This window comes from Coloeus monedula (genome assembly GCF_965178545.1).
Source record: "Coloeus monedula genome assembly, chromosome: 16".
In the NCBI taxonomy this organism is placed as follows: domain Eukaryota; kingdom Metazoa; phylum Chordata; class Aves; order Passeriformes; family Corvidae; genus Coloeus; species Coloeus monedula.
In genome coordinates, this window is record NC_138796.1 from 16662768 (window position 1) to 16681702 (window position 18935).

General features: G+C 44.2%; 1 protein-coding gene across 2 annotated transcripts in view; it reads left to right on the plus strand.

Annotated features, from left to right (window-relative positions):
* CRAMP1 (cramped chromatin regulator homolog 1) overlaps window positions 1-17374 on the plus strand; it is a 52917-nt gene extending 35543 nt beyond the window's left edge. For both annotated transcript variants that reach the window (XM_082292352.1, XM_082292353.1), the window contains exons 12-21: window positions 64-245; window positions 916-990; window positions 2193-2274; window positions 2958-3062; window positions 3713-3891; window positions 8227-8295; window positions 9614-9848; window positions 10168-10332; window positions 10990-11135; window positions 13231-17374. In XM_082292352.1, coding sequence (XP_082148478.1) covers window positions 64-245; window positions 916-990; window positions 2193-2274; window positions 2958-3062; window positions 3713-3891; window positions 8227-8295; window positions 9614-9848; window positions 10168-10332; window positions 10990-11135; window positions 13231-13395 — 1403 coding nt within the window. In that variant the 3' untranslated portion in view covers window positions 13396-17374. The remainder of the gene's footprint in view (window positions 1-63; window positions 246-915; window positions 991-2192; window positions 2275-2957; window positions 3063-3712; window positions 3892-8226; window positions 8296-9613; window positions 9849-10167; window positions 10333-10989; window positions 11136-13230) is intronic.
* The last annotated feature ends 1561 nt before the right edge of the window (window positions 17375-18935 follow it).

Here is an 18935-nt window from a genome sequence, read left to right on the forward strand (position 1 = left end):
TAAAGAGTTATTTCCTTTTTGTTTTCACTTTATTTCATTTAAATTGCTGTTAAAATCTTCTAGGTTTGAGAAACCTACCTAGACCTCTCCTGGTGGCTAATCCTTCAAGTTCTGGGAGCACTGAGGCCGACAGTGGACTGTTTGCAGTCCCTACAACCCTGCCCCCCAACAGTCGTCATGGGAAGTTGTTCCTACCCAGCAAGGAAGCAGAGCTGACCTTCAGGCAGCACCTGGACACCATCAGTGTAAGTGAGATGACTGAATAGAAAATGCAGCATGGTGTGCATGAGCCAGCTTCCAGGAGGTATCACAGGGATTCTGAAATCATGAGAAAGTATGGGCTGCCCTGTGAAGCAGTGCTTCTTATGATGCTCAAGTTTAACATTGTATTAACTGAGACGAGTCAAATTTTGACTGTGTAACTGTGCTTCGAAGTGACATTACCTGTTCAGGTAATTCAGGTAATTCAAATCTAAATGCCATTACACAGCCCAATGAAACTGATTTGCTGTCTAATTAAGCTGCTCCAGCAAATATATGTGCCAGGTTTAGCAAAAACTGACCCCCTTCTGATGTGTAGCTAATCTTAACACAGCTTCATTGCTGTATTTAAGTCAAATTCTAATTTTTATGTACACAATCTCCGTAAGAATTTCGTAGGAAGCTGCAGTAGTTAGGTAGTGAAATGGCTTTTTTGGGACAAAACTTTATCTCCATAAAAAAAGAAGAAAAAATAGATTCTTGGTGGCAAATACTCTGACTTCGGCAGAAAGGATATTGTGCTGTCTGAAACAAAACATGGTATTTTAGTTAACTCTTAATTCAGCTTTATTGAAAATAAGAATTTGGGGGGTATAATTTATTCTTCGTCTGGATGCTTAAAATACTTGTAATGCCTTTCCTGTTGTTGTCCAGATGCAGTCGGACTTCTTCCTGCCGAAGCCCAGGAAGTTACGGAACAGGCACTTGCGGAAGCCACTGGTTGTACAGGTCAGAGCAAAGTGTAAATGCCTGTTTTGCTCCCTGAGTTTCAGTAAGGCTGTAGTGATTTGCACATAACAGAAAAAAAATGCTATTTCCTTCATGCATCCACTGGAAATGTGAAGCTGAAATTATGAAGGACGAAACACTTCAGTCTCTGGGGTAACTAGCCATGATGCATTCCCTGTATGAAGAATGTCAACAACAGCAGAAGTCCCAGTGCCTAAGGTAGTTTTGAAAAATAAAAAAGCCTCTGGAAGAGGCTTCTGGAACCTGGAAGCAGGTTCTGCTACCTGGGCCTTTGGCACTGAGGCATAGGCAGTGTGTTCCTGTGCTGCCCTGTGCTGGCAGTGTTGGAGCTGGCAGCCCTCTTAACAACAAAATCTTGCTTTAGATCCTTTTCCTGCTTCCTGTTCAGTAGTGACTGTTAAACTGCAGTGGATATAAGCCTGTGTACTGAAATAAGCCGTAACACACTTTGAAAGAACAATGACTCCTGGGAAAAAATGGAGTCTGGGAAGAGATGTATGTAAGAGGTGGCCTGTTGTGGTGTTTTGGTGACAAACAGGCATTACCTTCCTTCAGACTGCTCTCATAACCCAGGGAAAAGGCACATGCCACCAGAGGCAGGTGAGAAAAAAGAAATCTGAAACCTAAATAATAGTAACCTACTGGGGAATACAAAGTTCTCAAGTGTCAATATACCTTTTTTTCTTCTTCTGTTTTATATGAGAGTAGGACACACAGAAATTACCTTTGGACTATTTTTTGATCCTGAGATCTTCAGATCTGGGAAATTCCATGTGTTTTAAGAGCTCCCAAGTACACACAGCTATCTCGCTCATCCACACTTGCTGAATTTTAAGGGCAGATCAGTTTGTACACAGACTAAGTCCCATCCTTAAGATCACTGCTGTAATTCTGAGAGAGATTTGAAAATCACTGCAAGTATAATCGGAGAGGTATATAGTTCTAATCAGCATTTCTCTGGGAATTTTCCATGTGGAAATACTTTCTTTTAGTAGTTTACAGAGAAAACACATCATTCCTTTCTGTAGCTTTTTTCTCTCATTGCTGTGTCTGGTGCATGATAGTAATACCACAGAAGTACTCTGCTTATTCTGGAAGGTCTTGTGAACTCCTGCAACTTATACAATGAGTGTTACCCTCTGTGTTTAAATCTGTTCTGGTTTATTGTTTCTCTCGCATAGAGAACACTGCTCCCCAGGCCGTCTGGAAATCCGTCCCAGCATGTCTGTTCCTTTTCTATTTTATCCAATTCATCCATTACAGGTGAGTAGCACTTCTATAAACTAAAAAGTGTCCCTTAAAACTGCATAAAGAAGTAATTTCTAAAAAGAAGAAAATACCCTTTCAAAATCACAGTGTCACCAGCCTGTGGGATGATGGGATTGCTCTCCTGGATCACTGTTAAGCAAGTCATGCTTGTGATAAAAATTTTTTCTTCAGTTTCCCAAGATTGAAAGCAGGGAAGAGTAAGGAGTTCCCAATAGGGAGACAAAATTTGGAATAAAATACTTAGATAGGAATTTTTGTTCTGTAGGTATAACTTGTCTAGATTTTATATTGGACTTTCCCTAGTACCTGGAATACAGTCCAAATTTTATACAGCATAAGCAATCCGCTGCCCATATGTCCTTTTCTGCTGGTACACCCTTGAGTACAGTGGTAGTACAGGTGATCCCCCATCAAAGCCAGCATGAGACCTGGAGGATTGTCTTCACTGACAGTATGAGAGCAGCTCCAATAGCACAGCAGCACTTGATGTTGTTTGTCTGTGGCAAGGCACTGCTTAGCTCACATCACTATTTTAGCTCTATTCCATCATCTCCACTGCTTGCATTCTTGCAGCTTGCTGCCACTTGGAATTTATTTGCTTGCATTCAACTGTGTTGTGTTCTGCTTTAAAGGCATTAGATTTCATTTGCCTGAAAGGTATAAATTCTTCCCCCCAGGGAGAGGTTCATTTCGGCCAGTCCAGTCCTCACTGACTAAAGCTGCTGTTTCTCGTCCAATTGTGCCCAAAGGTCTTCCAACACAGGCCACCAACCATCTGTCTAGTAAGTCATTCTGAATTCTACAATAAAAGCCATGCTGGTGTCCTCCAGGCAGATACTGTCCTGCAACAGAGAGTGGGTTCCATAATTAGAACAATTAATGAGGTGTAAACAGTGACTGCATTTACATTTTACCTAGAGGATTCTTTGCAATGAGAAGACATTCAGATGTTTGAAGTGGATTTTAAAAGATCTAGGTGAGGTTGACCCTTGCAACAACTTAGGTTTTTTACATTGAGTCTACATGGCTGCCAGAGACAAGATATCAAAATAAGGCTCTATTTGTAGAGCTCCTCTAGTAACCCATAGGAAGTTTCTAGAAATTGCATAATGAAATACTTACCAATTGGGAGGACAAAAAAGAAAAAAAAATAGAAGGAAAGGAGGGGAGGGGAACTGGGATGTTTCTCAACTATTTTGATATACTTGGTAACAGGTTGGAACAGGGCAGAAAAGTTAAACATTTTAGCTAAAAGCAGCGTACCCTCGGTGCAGAGAAGCAGCTCACCCAGATGATCAGATCATTACCATTGCTGCTTTTTCATGTGGGTTGTGTTCTGACTCTGGGTAAGTTTAAAAAAATCATCTTTTAGAGAATCAAAACAAAATGAAGAAGCTTGTAATATGTTTCTTGGTTTTTTGTTTCACACAAGGCGCTATCGACTTGGCAGCTAAAAGTGCTGGCATTATCCCTGGTAGCCCCATGCCTGTCCTGGATGCCGATGGTTTGCCTGGTGTGTCACCACTGTCACCAGATGCAGTGCCCACAGTGGTGACAGGGCAGGAGCCAGCAGTCACGCATCAGAACGGAGGCTCCATCACGACTGTGGAGGTCAGAGGCTCTTAAATGAGCTTTTTTCAAGTGCTTAACTGTCTTGGTCTTTCATCGTATAAAAAACCTGTGTTATGATGACTCCTCAGCAAGCTTTCTCCTGGGGCTTGCTGTTAGACACTGCTGTCTTGGCAGACCTAGTCTGTGTTGTGTAGTGTATATTTGGGGTTGAGGGATCAATTCATCATCTCCTTGAATGAATTTCCATCCGGTAAAATGGCTTGCAGTTGATAGTGTTGAAATCTGGCTTGAAAAGAAATCATGGCATTTCAGAAATTCAGGAGAGGATCTGGGGCAAAACATGGATGTCTAGGGATTGTATTTGGAATGGAAACTGTAATTTCTCCTTGCTTATTCTTTCACTGAGACCCAGATACGTGTTAGTCCATTTCAGTCCATGTCATGTTCTCAGGGAGTTAATGGACAATTGTACTAGTTTGAAAACAAACCAGTGGGAGGCACCAAGTCAGAATAACAATTTAATGGGGAAATTAAAGAAAAGGAAAAGAATAAAAGGAAACACTGGTTCAAAGTGACAGAGTCAGGATACATCCTGACACCCTGTTAGTCAGCGTGGCGGCAGCAGTCCGATAAGATGGGGGCTGCAGTCCTCCTGAAGTGGTGGATGTGGTTCTGTTGAAGCAGTGATCCTGTAGAAGGGGCTGCTCTTCCTCAGAAGGTCCAGTGGTGGCTGTGTAGTTCCTGTCCTCTGAGAATCCAGTGGAAAGCGTGTCTGTGGTTTCAGAATCTCAGATTATATCCAGGATGGAATGTTTGGTTCCTCCCTCTGGGTGGAGCATCTCACAATGGGATGATGAGTGATGAGGCCAGGCGTTGATGGGCTCATTAACAGAAGACAGTCCGGAGGGAGGAGGCAAGGAAACACTGCCCCACCTGGTTTCAACAGCTCATGAGGACGGTAATAGAATACACTGCAACCCAGGACATAATCCACCCCTTATTCTATTACCATCTACATCATCCCAAATCAATACCTTCCTTAAACTCTACACACACACATACATATATATATAATATAACCCTATACACAGTTCTCACTTAAGATTAGGTCTCCTTGTGGTACACAATGGGTTTCCCCATCTTTCTGCATTACCCACCAAGTGTAACCAGGTCCTTGAGCAAAGACAATCCCATGGATGGGTTTGCCTTTGCCTGAGGTGGGATTAATCCAAACAGTCTTTCCTAAAATACCCCTCAGGTGTACCGCAGGGACTCTATCTCCATCCACTGTGTGCAAGGGTTCAGACTCGGCAGGACCAGCTCGATTGATGGACCCTCGGGTATTGACCATCCAGGTGGCCTTTGCTAAGTTCACTTCCCAATTTTTGAAGGTCCCCCCACCAAGTGCCTTCAGGGTGGTTTTAAGTAGTCCATTGCAGTGTTCAACTTTCCCAGCAGCTGGTGCATGATAAGGAGTTCTCTGGCCCAGGTGTTGATGAGGCTGTTCTTAAAATGAGTCCCGTTGTCTGACTCGATCCTCTCAAGGGTGCCATGTCTCCACAGGACTTGCTTTTCCAGGCCCAGGATGGTGTTCCGGGCTGTAGCATGAGGCACAGGGTAGGTCTCCAGCCATCCAGTGGTTGCTTCCACCATGGTCAACACGTAGCACTTGCCTTGGCGGGTTCGGGGAAGGGTGATGTAGTCAACTTGCCAGGCTTCCCCATACCTGTACTTTGACCATCGTCCACCATACCACAGAGGCTTCACCCACTTGGCCTGTTTGATTGCAGCACAGGTCTCACAACTGTGGATGACCTGTGAGATGCTGTCCATGGAAAGGTCCACCCCTCGGTCACGGGCCCATCGGTATGTTGCATCTCTCCTGATGACCAGAGGCATCATGGGCCCAACGAGATAGGAATAATTCTCCCTTGTGCTGCCAGTCCAGATCCACCTGAGATACTTTCACCTTGGCAGCTTGGTCCACCTGCTCGTTGTTGTGATGTTCTTCATTAGCCTGACTCTTGGGTACGTGCGCATCCACGTGTCGAACCTTCATGGTCAGCTTCTCTACTCGGGCGGCGATGTCCTGCCAAATCTCAGCGGCCCAGATGGGTTTCCCTCTGCACTGCCCGTTGGCCTTTCTCCAGCAAACCAGCCATCCCCACACAGCATGAGCTGCCATCCATGAGTCGATGTAGAGATAGAGCCTCGGCCACTTCTCTCGTTCCGCAATATCCAAAGCCAGCTGGACGGCTTTAAGCTCTGCAACCTGACTCGATCCACCTTGTCCCTTGGTAGCTTGTGCAACTCGTCGTGTGGGGCTCCATACTGCAGCTTTCCACTTTCGGTTAGCGCCAATAATTTGGCAGGAACCATCAGTGAAGAGGGCATAACGTCTTTCAGTCTCCGGTAGCTCGTTATATGGTGGGGCTTCCTCAGCACGAGTCACTTGCTCTTCCTCTTTTTCAGAAGATAATCCAAAAGTCTCACCTTCAGGCCAGTTTGTTATAATTTCCAGATTCCCAGGGTGATTCGGGTTTCCAATACGGGCATACTGTGTGATGAGGGCGATCCATTTGCTCCATGTGGTGTCGGTGACGTGATGCGTGGAAGGAACCTTTCCCTTGAACATCCAGTCCAGCACCGGTAGTCGGGGTGCCAGAAGCAGCTGTGCTTCAGTGCCGATTACCTGAGGCAGCTTGGACTCCTTCATAGGCTGCCAAGATTTCCTTCTCTGTGGGAGTGTAGTTGGCTTCAGACCCTCTGTAGCTTCGGCTCCAGAATCCCAGTGGTCGGCCCTGAGTCTCACCAGGCACCTTCTGCCAGAGGCTCCAGGACAGACCATTGTTCCCGGCTGCAGAGTAGAGCACGTTCTTCACCTCTGGTCCTGTTCTGACTGGGCCAAGGGCTACGGCGTGAGCGATTTCCTGCTTGATCTGGGCGAAGGCTTGCTGCTGTTCAGGGCCCCAGTGGAAATCGTTCTTCTTGTGGGTAACCAGGTAGAGAGGGCTCACGATCTGGCTGTACTTGGGAATGTGCATCCTCCAGAAACCTATGGCGCCTAGGAAAGCTTGTGTTTCCTTCTTGCTGGTTGGTGGAGACATTGCTGTGATCTTATTGATGACCTCAGTGGGAATCTGATGCCATCCATCTTGCCACTTTACTCCCAGGAACTGGATCTCTTGGGCAGGTCCCTTGACTTTGCTCCTTTTTCCCTCCTCCTCAAGCAGACCTTGTACCACAGCAGGTAGTGTTTTGTTTCTAAGCATGGTGTACACAATGCTTAGTAACTTCAAAAAGAGAATAGAACTGACAAAAAGATTATACCATCCTAAACATCCAGAGGGAATGCAATATTTTCAAAAACTGCTGTGCCTGGCCTGAAAGGCTGGAAGAAACCACTCTACTCTTCCCACCAGGGGCTGGGTGTGATTGTTGAAGAGGTCCCAGACACAGGAGCCCAGACTAGGACAGCCAAACAAAATTGAGTATATATTCCGAATGGAATTCATTGCCTCGCAGGTTATTATGCTATAGACATAATAAACCAATAAAGCAATTCTCATACCATTCCCTGGTTTTAACAGGAGCAATACAACAGGCAGGCAGTTCCCCAGGTGAGGAGAAATATAGAGCATGATACAGTGTACCCATATAGACAAGCTGAGCACCATGGTGAATAGGTTTCTGTTAATACAAAACTGTAATTCTGACTTTCTCTCAGAGCAAGCCCCACCTAGGGCACCAAAATATGTACTAGTGTGAAAACAAACCAGTGGGAGGCACCAAGTCAGATTAACAATATAATGGGGAAACTTAAAAAAAGGCAGAAAACACTGGTTCAAAGTGACAGAGTCAGGATACAACCTGACACCCTGTTAGTCAGCGTGGCGGCAGCAGTCCGATAAGATGGGGGCTGCAGTCCTACTGAAGTGGTGGATGTGGTTCTGTCGAAGCAGTGATCCTGCAGAAAGGGGCTGCTCTTCCTCAGAAGGTCCAGTGGTGGCTGTGTAGCTCCTGTCCTCTGGAAATCCAGTGGAAAGGGTGTCTGTGGTGTTGGGAATCTCAGATTATATCCAGGATGGAATGTTTGGTTCCTCCCTCTGGGTGGAGCATCTCACAATGGGATGATGAGTCATGAGGCCAGGCGTTGATGGGCTCATTAATGGAAGATGGTCCGGAGCAAGGAGGCAAAGAAACACTGCCCCACCTGGTTCCAACAGCTCATGAAGATGGTAATAGAATACACTGCAACCCAGGACAACAATTTTGAAGGACATGAGATGTATGAAGAGCACGGATAAATGGTGATAGGCCCTTATCTCTTCCCTCCCTGGCTGGTCACTCACATGGTTTCTGTTGCGGTTGCAGGGCTCAGGCCCGGGGTGCCGGGTGCCGTACATCAGCCTGCCGACCCGGCCCGAGCAGGATGGCTTCCAGGTACAGTGTGTGCTGAAGGAACAGTGCTCTTGGAATGGGTAATGTTCTGTGAAAATACCACTGGTATTGCTAGTTAAAACTCCATATTCCCAGGTAATTGTGCACCACTGGTACTGTCTGGTGGAAATTAAATCCCTAGCATCTGAAGAAATTTAAGAAAATTTAGGAAAGCTGGTTAAATATGTGCCATTCCCTAAAATCAAGTGAAGCTGACAGTCTGTGACCTGTGGAGAACAAACAGCCTTTACATATCTCTTAATAGAGTGGAGGAGTTTATAAGTGCCCTGCTATATCTATGTGTGTATTTTAGACATCACAAGGAGAGATTTCAGCAGTTCGCAGTCCTGCTGCCTCCATGTCGCTAAAGAAGGAGTGTTAATACTTAAAGTGTGATTGTAATGTCAGCATCCTTTCCAGAGACTCACTATTCTTTGTGCTGGATCCAGTAAGACATAGACAGATACTTAAGAGTAACTGTGATGGCACCTAAATTGTAGGGCTGTTGCCATCCTGTCCCCAAAGTCTTTCTCCAGTGGGATCCAGGACCTAGTGTTGGATTCTTAAGCCTCAGAATACAGGCTCTTCTTTTCTTGAGTGGAAGCACTTTCTATGCTCCCTGTGACACCTGCATGTGAGAAAGGTCAAATTAGTTTGATTGGAGAGCATAAAGGAGATTAAGATTTTTTTATGGGACAGATGTTAGGACATGAACCTATGAAGCACTTATTGTGGTAATGGGCCTGGGGTTCTGGTTCTTTCTCTTAGGACAGCTGTGTATACACTACATCTGAAAAAATGTTACAGTTCTACGAGGTACTGGTAATGACACTCCTTAAAGATCACTTGAATTTTGGGAAATCTGGCTGTAGAAAGTGAATAAATGTGAGTTACCAGTTTAAAATATCTGTATACTCTTCCATCAGTTAAAGGGTTTTTTCCCATACAAAGGCAAATTAATACATATCTATTTGGAACTATCTTGTAGATTTATCAAAATTGTTAATTTTAAGATTATGTTTGTTCTGTTATGTAGGCTGTTTTAAATATTCTTTGGAATGTTACAGATGCATATTTTTTCAGATGATTTGGCAGGATATGGCCTGCAGCATATTTATTTATGCTTACAGGTACTTACCATTAAAATAATACAGATTTATTATATAAATAGTATATTCCCCTAATTTAGGCATATTATCTACTTGATTTTTTTCTCTTAAAAATCTGGTTTTAATCTGATACTCAAGAGCCGAAATGTTGCTTTTTAGTTTTCCAAGTTCTTAATAAATTTATAAACAATTAATTCTGTTTCTTGTAACAGGGCACATCGGTCCTTTCTCTGCCAGAACTGGCCAAGACTTCTCTCCAGAATGGTCTGTCAACTCCTCCACTTCCCTCATCAGAAGCTTCCAGTACTCGGCTCTCTCCTCCCAATGTTTCTGCTCTCTTGGATATTTCCCTTCCTGGACCACCTGAAGATGTGCTTTCCCAAGGGGAACCTGCCACTCAGATCAGTGATTCCATCATTGAAATAGCCATCAGCTCTGGCCAGTACAGTAAGTCTAAGATTAGCTGAAGTCTGCCTATCAACTTAAAAGAAAATCCCTGACATTTTATATGGCAGCAGAAACTTTTCCAGGAAGCAGTTCTTAGGTTATGAGGTTTTTGTGGGGTTTTTTTTGTTTGTTTGCTTTTCTCTAAATATCTGTTGGAAATAAAATTCTTTATTTTATGGCCTTTATTTTCTAGCAAATACGGGGCAGGGGCGTTGTTGTTGTTGTTTGGGGTTTTTTTCCTTTCTAAACAAAAATTGGTGCAGTGTCCTGTAACTTTACCACATTGACTGAATTAGTGATCCCCAACATTGGCTTACAGGTGAAGGTGTTTCTCTCTCTCCTGCAAAGCTGAATGGCAGTGACAGCTCCAAAAGTCTTCCATCCCCATCCAGTAGTCCTCAGCAGAACTGGATTGCATCTCCCCCCCACGATCCCCAGTGGTACCCCAATGACTCCACAGACTCCTCCCTCAGCAGCTTGTTCTGTAAGTGTCCAGATGCAGAGAAGTGCAACCAAAAAGTCCTTTCCTGTTAAAAAAGCAAAACCAACATTGTTTATCAGAAGTGAATCCTTTGGAAAATTATAAACCCAGAAGAACATTTCTAGAATTACTCCAAATACTTGCTTTCATTTCCACAGTGTTGCCTTGAGTATGTTTTCTCTCTCTTTACAAGTCTGTTCCTCAGAAGATCCCGTTGCTTAGATTTGGGCCCGTAGCTTGGGACAAATAATTCCTTGGCAGTTCTTTGTAGTCTCTTTGGAGCCTGACTCATCAGTTAGGGTGAGACATTTGGATTGTTGTGCCAAAATGAACAGATGCCTTTGGCTCTGCTCATGGAAAAATAGACTTTGTTGTGTGCTTGATAAGCACTGTCTCAAAGACATGAGGTCATGCATTGGGTTTGGTTGAGGTTTAGTTGTTGAGAGATTTTTTTTTTTAATTAATAATTCACGGAGCCAGTGTAATGAGTCTCCCTACTCTTAGCAGTGTGGTGATGGTATTCATGCTGGTAACCATAACTTTTAAAAGATGGAAGAAATGGATATCTGTCCTCCATTTTGAATTTCCTTGTCCTTCTCTTTATCCTTCCAATTGAAAACACTCAGTGCAGTGACTTACTGATGTGCCTTTTCTTTGTAGCAAGTTTTATCTCCCCAGAGAAGGGACGAAAAATGTTACCAACTCCAGTTGGGAACACCAGTGGCACCTCCTTACTGGGACCTAGCCTGCTGGATGGAAACTCACGGGACTCCTTTGTGTCGCGGTCCCTGGCAGACGTGGCAGAGGTATGTCAGCAAATTACACTCAGAATCTTCTTCCTGTTGCAGTGCTGGAAGTTACAGTTACTGGGTACTGTCCATCAGACCCTCCTGAGATACTTGGAAGGCAGTGCTTTGACACCTGCACTTCAGCTCAGTAGACAGGGTTACAGTCATATAACAGAAAGATGTAAAATTATCTGAGGCTACCTGGCAGCAGAGCTGGTGTGAGAAGCTGCTGTGAACTCCTTCAACCCAGCTGAGGGAGGTTGTATTCACCTGTTGGACATATCTTTGTTTTGACAGAGAGAGATTCAGTCTTTCTGTTTTGTGTGTCCTGCTTTGCAGAGCAAGAACTGAAAGTGCTAAAGATAAGAGAAAGGTTAATAGCTATGCAGCTACAATACAGTTGGAGGCCTGGTAGGAAAAAGCAAATAGGTCCAGAAGGAAGGAGATGGTTAATACCAAGTCACCTGAGAGGATGGCAGAAGGTCCTGTGCTGCTGAGTTAGTCTCTGTTGGCAGAGCAATCCCTTTGTTCTGAACACTTTTGAAGGGGTAGAATGAAGCTCAGCAGTTTTTAAGGCTGTGACACACTTAAGGACAGAGCGCCCTTTCAGAGAGACAGACGGGAAGAGTGAGCTGCAGGAACATCATGCAGCTTAGTAAGGAAAATGCAAGGTCCTGCCCTAGGAAGGAATGAAGGAATAACCCTACAGCAGTATCAGCTGGGGACTGGCTGTCTGGGAAGCAGCTCTGCTGTACCTGGGTATGGCAATAGACATGAGCCGAGCATGATCCAGGATGGTCTGTGGAACCAAAGGTGACCAACGATGTCATGAGCTGTTTTTAACAGGAGCATGGCCAGGATATTGAACAAAATGATGATTAACGTGCTTCAGGGTGGGAGGGACTCTGCTGCCTGCCAGTACCTCCAGTAGGGTCATTGAGAAGAAGTAGCCAAGCCCTTTACAGAATGGTGATGGGCGGTGGGAGAAACAAGCAGAAGCTGAACTGAGAAAGGTTCTGGTATATCTATAGAAAAACTTCACACTGAGGATAGGCAGGCAAGGAAACAGATTGCCCAGAGATGTTACGCAGTGGCTGTCTTCAGAGCTTTCCAGGGCTCACATCAGTAAAGCTCTGAGTGAGCTGGTCTGTCCTGATAGGTGAACCTGTTTTGAGCAAGCAGTTGAATTAGAGACCTCTTCAGGTCCCTTCCAGTCTCAGTTATCCCACAGTTTACAGTTATTAACTCAGTACAATATCACATAACTTGTAATTTCTTGGGGACTTGCCCTTATGGAAGGAATGTGTCATTTCTTCATTGCCCTTTGGATTTGGATAAGGAGGTTCTGTACAGACCTTGTAACCAGGAGCTGCACCAAGCTCATGTTGATTTAGTGTGACCTCGGCAGCTTCAGACATGAAACACAGATCCACTTCTGGCATAAATACAAGGTCTGTTTGCTTGGTGGTGAGAAGCTGTCAAGGTGTGTTCTAATTAAAGGAATATATGATCATTTATTTGCATGGATTTGAAGTGACATTGCAGCCCTCAATATTGCCATCTGCCTTAAGAAGAAAATGGGGTAAGCTTCCATGTTAGGCACAGCAGAACAGTTTTTGTGGCAGAGGTAATATCTTTAGATCATCTACCTGTGCACCTTAATGCTAAATTGGAGCAGGTAAGGCCCATTGAGACTATAGGTGGTAAGGTCTTTTAGCAGCTTCCATTTAGTTGTGGATGAGAAGAGCTGTTTTCTAACTTGGGTCAAGTGAGATAAAGTGTCTCTTTCATATGAGGAGAGGCTGAGGGAGCCAGATTCTTCTCAGGACAAGAGGCTGCAAGCAAAATTTGAAACACATTTAATTCCACCTGAAGACAAGAGATCTATTTTGAGGTAATCAGGCATGGAAACAGGGTACCCAGAGTGTTGTGGAATGTCTGTGCATGGGGCTGATTCAGCACCTGCCCAACAAGCCCAGGGCAGTCTGTTCTAGCTGACCCTGCTCAAGTGAGATGGTTGCATAAAATGCTCTCAAGATGTCCCTTCCAACCTCAGTAATTCTATGAAATTGCTACTGACATGTATCATCTCTTCTCTCCTTGTCTCTTCCAGGTGGTGGATTCCCAGCTGGCTTGCATGATGAATGAGAACAGCATCGATTACATATCTCGGTTTAATGACCTTGCCCAGGAGCTGTCTATACCTGAGCCGACTCGCAGGGAGATCCTGTTTGATGGAGGAGGTGGTGGTCCCCCGATTGGGGATCTGTCACAGTAAGGGAATGACCAGCAGGCTGGTGCAGACTGTTCAGCTAAGTTGGAGCTTGCGGCGTTGGAACTTGATGAGGGCAGCAGCTGAGGCTGAGCTATCCCTGTCCTGTGTGCTTCTTTCTAACAGAGAAGAATTGGTTTCAAAGGTCTCAAGAAGTACTTGCTAGTCCTGGAATGTGCAATATGCTGGCAACAACAGAACATGGAATAACATTACAGGAGACAGTGTGTCCCTGCATCAGCAATTTAAGATTGCAGGTTTGTGGGACAGTCCTGGACTTGCACTTTGGAATGGCCTAAGCAAGCAGCTCAAGCAGGGGAAGGGATTGCCACAAGCTCCTGTACACGAATCATTGTTTGTGTAGCGATCAAAATGCCATGCTGTTGGATCCACGTGAAAGTTGTGGAGGATGAAGGGTAGTGGTGGGTAGGGGAACCATTGTGTATCTTGGCATGTCCTAGTTGGCAGTCTTCTTACCATTCAGTCAAACTGAAGTTCTTGCACTCTGTCCAGGGCGCTGCCACTCCCCAATGCTGTGTTCTTAGAGACCACTCTGTTCCTTTGGCTCTTTGACCATTCCAGTGGAGCTCACACCTGCTCGCTTGTTTGGTAGAGGAGCTCTGATCCTCCCTCCTTCCATGCTGCTTGGATCCCCATCTTTTAAACCCCATCACATCACCATCATCATCACCCTGACTGCACTCATACTCTTAACCTTTGAGATTCTTAAGCACATTGCACAGTTCACCCTGTGGGGGAGTGCTTTATTGCTCTCCCTAACAGTTGCTTTTTAGGTCTGGAAACATGGCAAAAGAGCTTACACTAGGAAAGCTGTGTCATAATTAGTCTTGGCTTTGCTGGAAACATGTAAATACTGTCATCTTCACAAAAACTCAGGATTTACCTGGGAGAGGAAACAGGAAAGAATATTGTAATATGTAGGAAAAAATACTAGGTTAATGCTACGGCGGTTGAGATCGGTTTTGTGTCATGAAGAGAAGTGTTAAGTTCTAGCTTAATCCCTTAGTCCTTCCTTACTTCCTCTTAGTTCTGTGAACTCCAGGTGCTCTGTAGTACCTCAGCATCATTCTTCATTACAGTCACTCCCAGGCATGAGTGGGTCTGGCACTCCCTCTCTGAAATCCTTGTGCATTTAATGTTGTGTTTTATGGTAGGAAAAACCCAGATCCTGATTCCAGTGGGTTCAACAGGATATCAAGTTAATTTTGGGGTTGTCTGTCAGTTCTAGCTTTATAACTCAGGAGACTTCTTATTCACTTTCCTTTTTTATTTCCTTTCTTTTCCTGTCCTGAGCAAGAATACCCATGTTGTGCCCCTTTTGTAAGCACTTGGCTGCTTCTCCAGTTAGAGGGTGTCCCTTGGCTGGTTTGAGTAGCTCTGAACTTTTCCAAGGGGCTGCTCCTATATAAACCTCAACTTGGTATTATTAATAAATAAACAAACCTTCTCCATCTGTAGGCTGTTATCATGGGTTCATTTCCCCACTTGCACTTGGTGGATGTAGTTCTGCTGCCTTTAGCTACTTGTACAAGGCATTTCTTTGACTGGGAGTCTCCTGTAACTTGCTCACAATGCACTGACTCTCTTTGCTGTTTGTCCAGTCCCTTCATGCTGCTTTAGGTCGATGACTCTTAGCCTCTCTGGAGTTGGCCTTGTGTTTTCTGTCATTAAGAGAAAATGGAACAAGTTTTCTGATGGACACAGAGCCTTGTTTGAGAATTCTGACAAAATTGTCAGGAAATCACATAAACCTGGAATAGGAAAAGTTGAAGGCTGTCACAGAAATGAATGCTGGGGCCTGTTTTGTTCTGAGCATTCCCCCTTGGTATGGAGAGGACACCCTTTAATCTCAAGAGTCATTCCCACTAAAACTTTTCATTTTTACTTTGAATTTAGCTGTAATTTGGTTTGGACTTTCCCAGATTGTTCCCTCTTGGTTTTGGGTTCCTCCATTACTAATGCTGATTATTCTACATGCTATGTCTCCAAAAATCCTTCAGATTTGCAGGACAAAAGTAGAAGGTACCTACTATGGCTGTGGGTTACGGAACGTGCGGGAGGAAATGTGTTACATTCTAATCAAGTACTGTATGAAAAGAAATCTGAACTCTCATTCTTAAACTTCTAAATATTGCAAGAGTAATGTGAGGGTCTCCAGTGTATTTGTAATTTGACAAACTTTTCATCTTCCCTACTGATGCTGGTAACACAGCGGATATGACACTGGGTTTGGCTCTGAAGTTGCCTTGTAAAAGGGCCAGTGTTGCTGCACCTGCTGCAGAAGTGGAAAGCAGAGCACTTCATCCCAATCCGTGAAGGCTTTTTGCCTGCGATACAAGGAGCTGTCAGCTGCCCTGCTTCAGCCCACTCACTTCCCAGAGGGGAAGGACACAATTGCAGAATAAAAGCAGCACAAATGGCTGGTTTTGATGATGCTGTGGCATCGGGAAACTTCTAATATGCTGAACCTTTGCAAGTGGGCTTGAACCACCCAGTAATAGCAGAGTATAAATGACAGAAATCAGTTCAGCACTCAGAATGTTGGGGTTAGAAATGTGTTTGGCATCAGCCCCTTAAAAGTTGGCATTATGAAGCAGAATTTTATTTCAGAAATCAGTAATGCTTTGCAAACTGCATTTTAAGAATAAAGCCCTTTGAGGATGAGGGAAGAACTTAAGAATAATTAAGATCATTGTGGTAATTCTGAATTGATGTAGTATTTGTTACCCTTACTATGTGAAAGGCCATTTAAACACATCTCTGATTAGACCAGCTCTGGATTTTAGGTGAATGTGCTTTACAATAGTAGTCATCAGTTTGTGCCTGAGACTGCTAAGGAGGTGGTGTATACACACATGCACACACAGGTGCATGTGCACACGTGCATGGGGGGGGGGGGGTTGTAATACTCAAAACTTCTTTAATTTTCATTATTTCAGCTTCCCCAACAGCAGTAACAAAATCTGTATGAGGGACAATGTCAGGCTAAGCAGACATCCAAGCAAGTGACACTGAAATGCACACAATATCATTTCTGAGGTAGAAATGACTTCGTTAGGTTAGTACCTTCCTGGGGCACTATGAGGTGTTGGAGAGGACTAATGGACACTAACAGCCTCCAGGTCTAGGATTAACTGCTCTAGGCTTTTCCCTCTCAGTGACTTACCTACCATAAGCCAGGTCTGAGTAGTTGACCAGGTAAATGGCAGAAGATTCAGTGTCTCATCACCATGGGCAGAGCAGTACCATAGCCCAAGGCTGGATCCACCTCGGTGTGTGTACACACACTGACAGAGATCTGTGCACGGTGTTGCATCCTGATCACCCACGCAATCCATTTTCTCATGTATCACTAAATCTGCTAAGCATAGGAATAGTAATTGTTTTTCATACAGCATTGTTAAGCCTTTTTTTGACACCCTCTATGTTTCTAAATTGAATTAAATGGCTTGAATCAAATCTAACCTGTAAAGACATCTCATTTACTGACAGCAGATCCCCAGTAGAAATTCAGTTGCATTTTGTTTTCTACACTCAGACTTCAGATGCATTTATAAGGAAAGTACTGCACTTTTTTTTAACCTTTTCAAACCTTTGAATCTGTTAATTTCACAGCAATTTGTAAATGTTAACTAAGTGAAACCTTGGCAAGCACTACGGCAATAAGTTATCATTAATTATTGAAACATGATAACTGCTTTAGAGCTTATGGTTCTGGCAGCAGAATTTAATGCTGTTTCTTTTAATAATAGCTAAGCCATATCATCTAAGGTTTCTGGCTTGTTTGAGATGTGAATTTGTTTTATAGATTATAAATATACCTATATAGTGTATGTATAAAGCAAAATGCCTGTCCTTACTGATTATTTTTTGTACCATACTGTAAATTATATTATTTATTCTTTACCAATTTTGGAAAAAGGTGTTTTGGTTATTTAATATAATATACAAAAGCTGTTAAACTTCCTCTGTTTAAATTTCCAATTCAACTTGTAAAGCTGTTTTTATTCTTGTGCATAAATACATACTAATACTTGGTCTAACTTGCATCCAGTGTGTTCCTTGCTGTTCATGTCCTCCCAGGTTTTTCCATTTAAGCTTTATTTACATGATCATGGCCTCGTGGGGGTGGGGGTTAAAATTTGTCCATAAGGCCAAGCCTTTCAAGGTGATTTGGTTGCAGTGAAAGCAGTTGCCTAACTCCCATTGGCATCTCCCATCCCAGAATTTTGATGATTCTCCCCATGGTCAGAGAAAATTTTGGTAGGGTTGTTTTTGCTTTATAGCTTCCATTCTCAGTAGTGTCTGCTCATGGTGAGTTTTAGAAATGTGTCAAACCAGAAGGCTGGCTATTGTGAATGGTCTGTCTGGGGCTGTGGGCACCAGGAGAAAAAAAGTAAAACAAGAGAACCACCAAAAAAATCCCAACCACCACCAAAAAGAAGGTACAATAAAGATGGTAGTGTATATCTTAGGAGTTTGTGGGGTTTTTTCCCATTCACAGCTTCAGATAAGCAGAAATTCAGCTGTGGAGGTTGTATTCAGGCCATCATGTTTTATATAGCCACTACCAGAAACAACTTTTCACCCCAGGACACTCGGGAACAGGAAGCCCTGATAGGGTTGCATAGTATCTGTCTTCAGAGCTTTCCAAGATAAAACTAACGCCCAGAGAAAGGTGGGCTGACGCAGCACACCCTGCTTTGGGCAAGTTAGACTCAAGGCCTGAAATTCCTGTGATCTAGGTCAGTGTCATGGTTTAGCATAGTTTAGGTTTTTAGTTAAAGAGGGCTCCATCAGCCACGGAAATGATTCTCTTGCAAAGAGGTGCTTACAGCTTCCTCTAGACCCGACAGAACCAATCAGTTGGCTAGTCTGAATGTTGGCAACTTTTTTAAGCCACTTAAGAAGCTTGACACGCCTCTGTGATCCACATTCAAGAATGAACAAAGCCTGGGAAAGCTCTCTTGCTTCTGGCTTTTGCACAGGTAACTGGGGGCCCGCGGCGCAGTCCAGCGAGGCCGGGCCGGGCCCTGCTCGGCACAGCTTGGCTGAGATCTCAGCCACTTCTGCTCGCTGGACACCCGGCGCAGCCCCTCAGTGCAGGCCAGGCTGGCCAGGAGACAGCCACCCCGGAGCCACACAGCCCTGTTCCATCCACGGCCCTGCTCCGTGCAGGTGGCCCCACGGCGTGGCCAGGCCAGGCCGGCCCTCACCCAGTGTGGCCAAAATTCATCTGAGGCCGCCGCCCGGCAAAGACCATGTTACCAACAGTGATAAGCGAATTACAGCTGCAAGGTCCGGGTGAGATTAACTCAGTGCTGTAAGATTCCTTCAGAACAGATGAAACTTACTAATATCAATCCTCTCCCGAGTCAGGGGAAGGCACGTGAAGAAAACACCATAAAGACACCAAAGTCAGTGAAGAAGGAAGAGCTGAAACCCCAAGAGAGGAGAAAGAGGAGATGCTTCAAACCTAGAAGCTGAAATTCTGTTGTAAAGCTATGGTGATGAACTATGATACA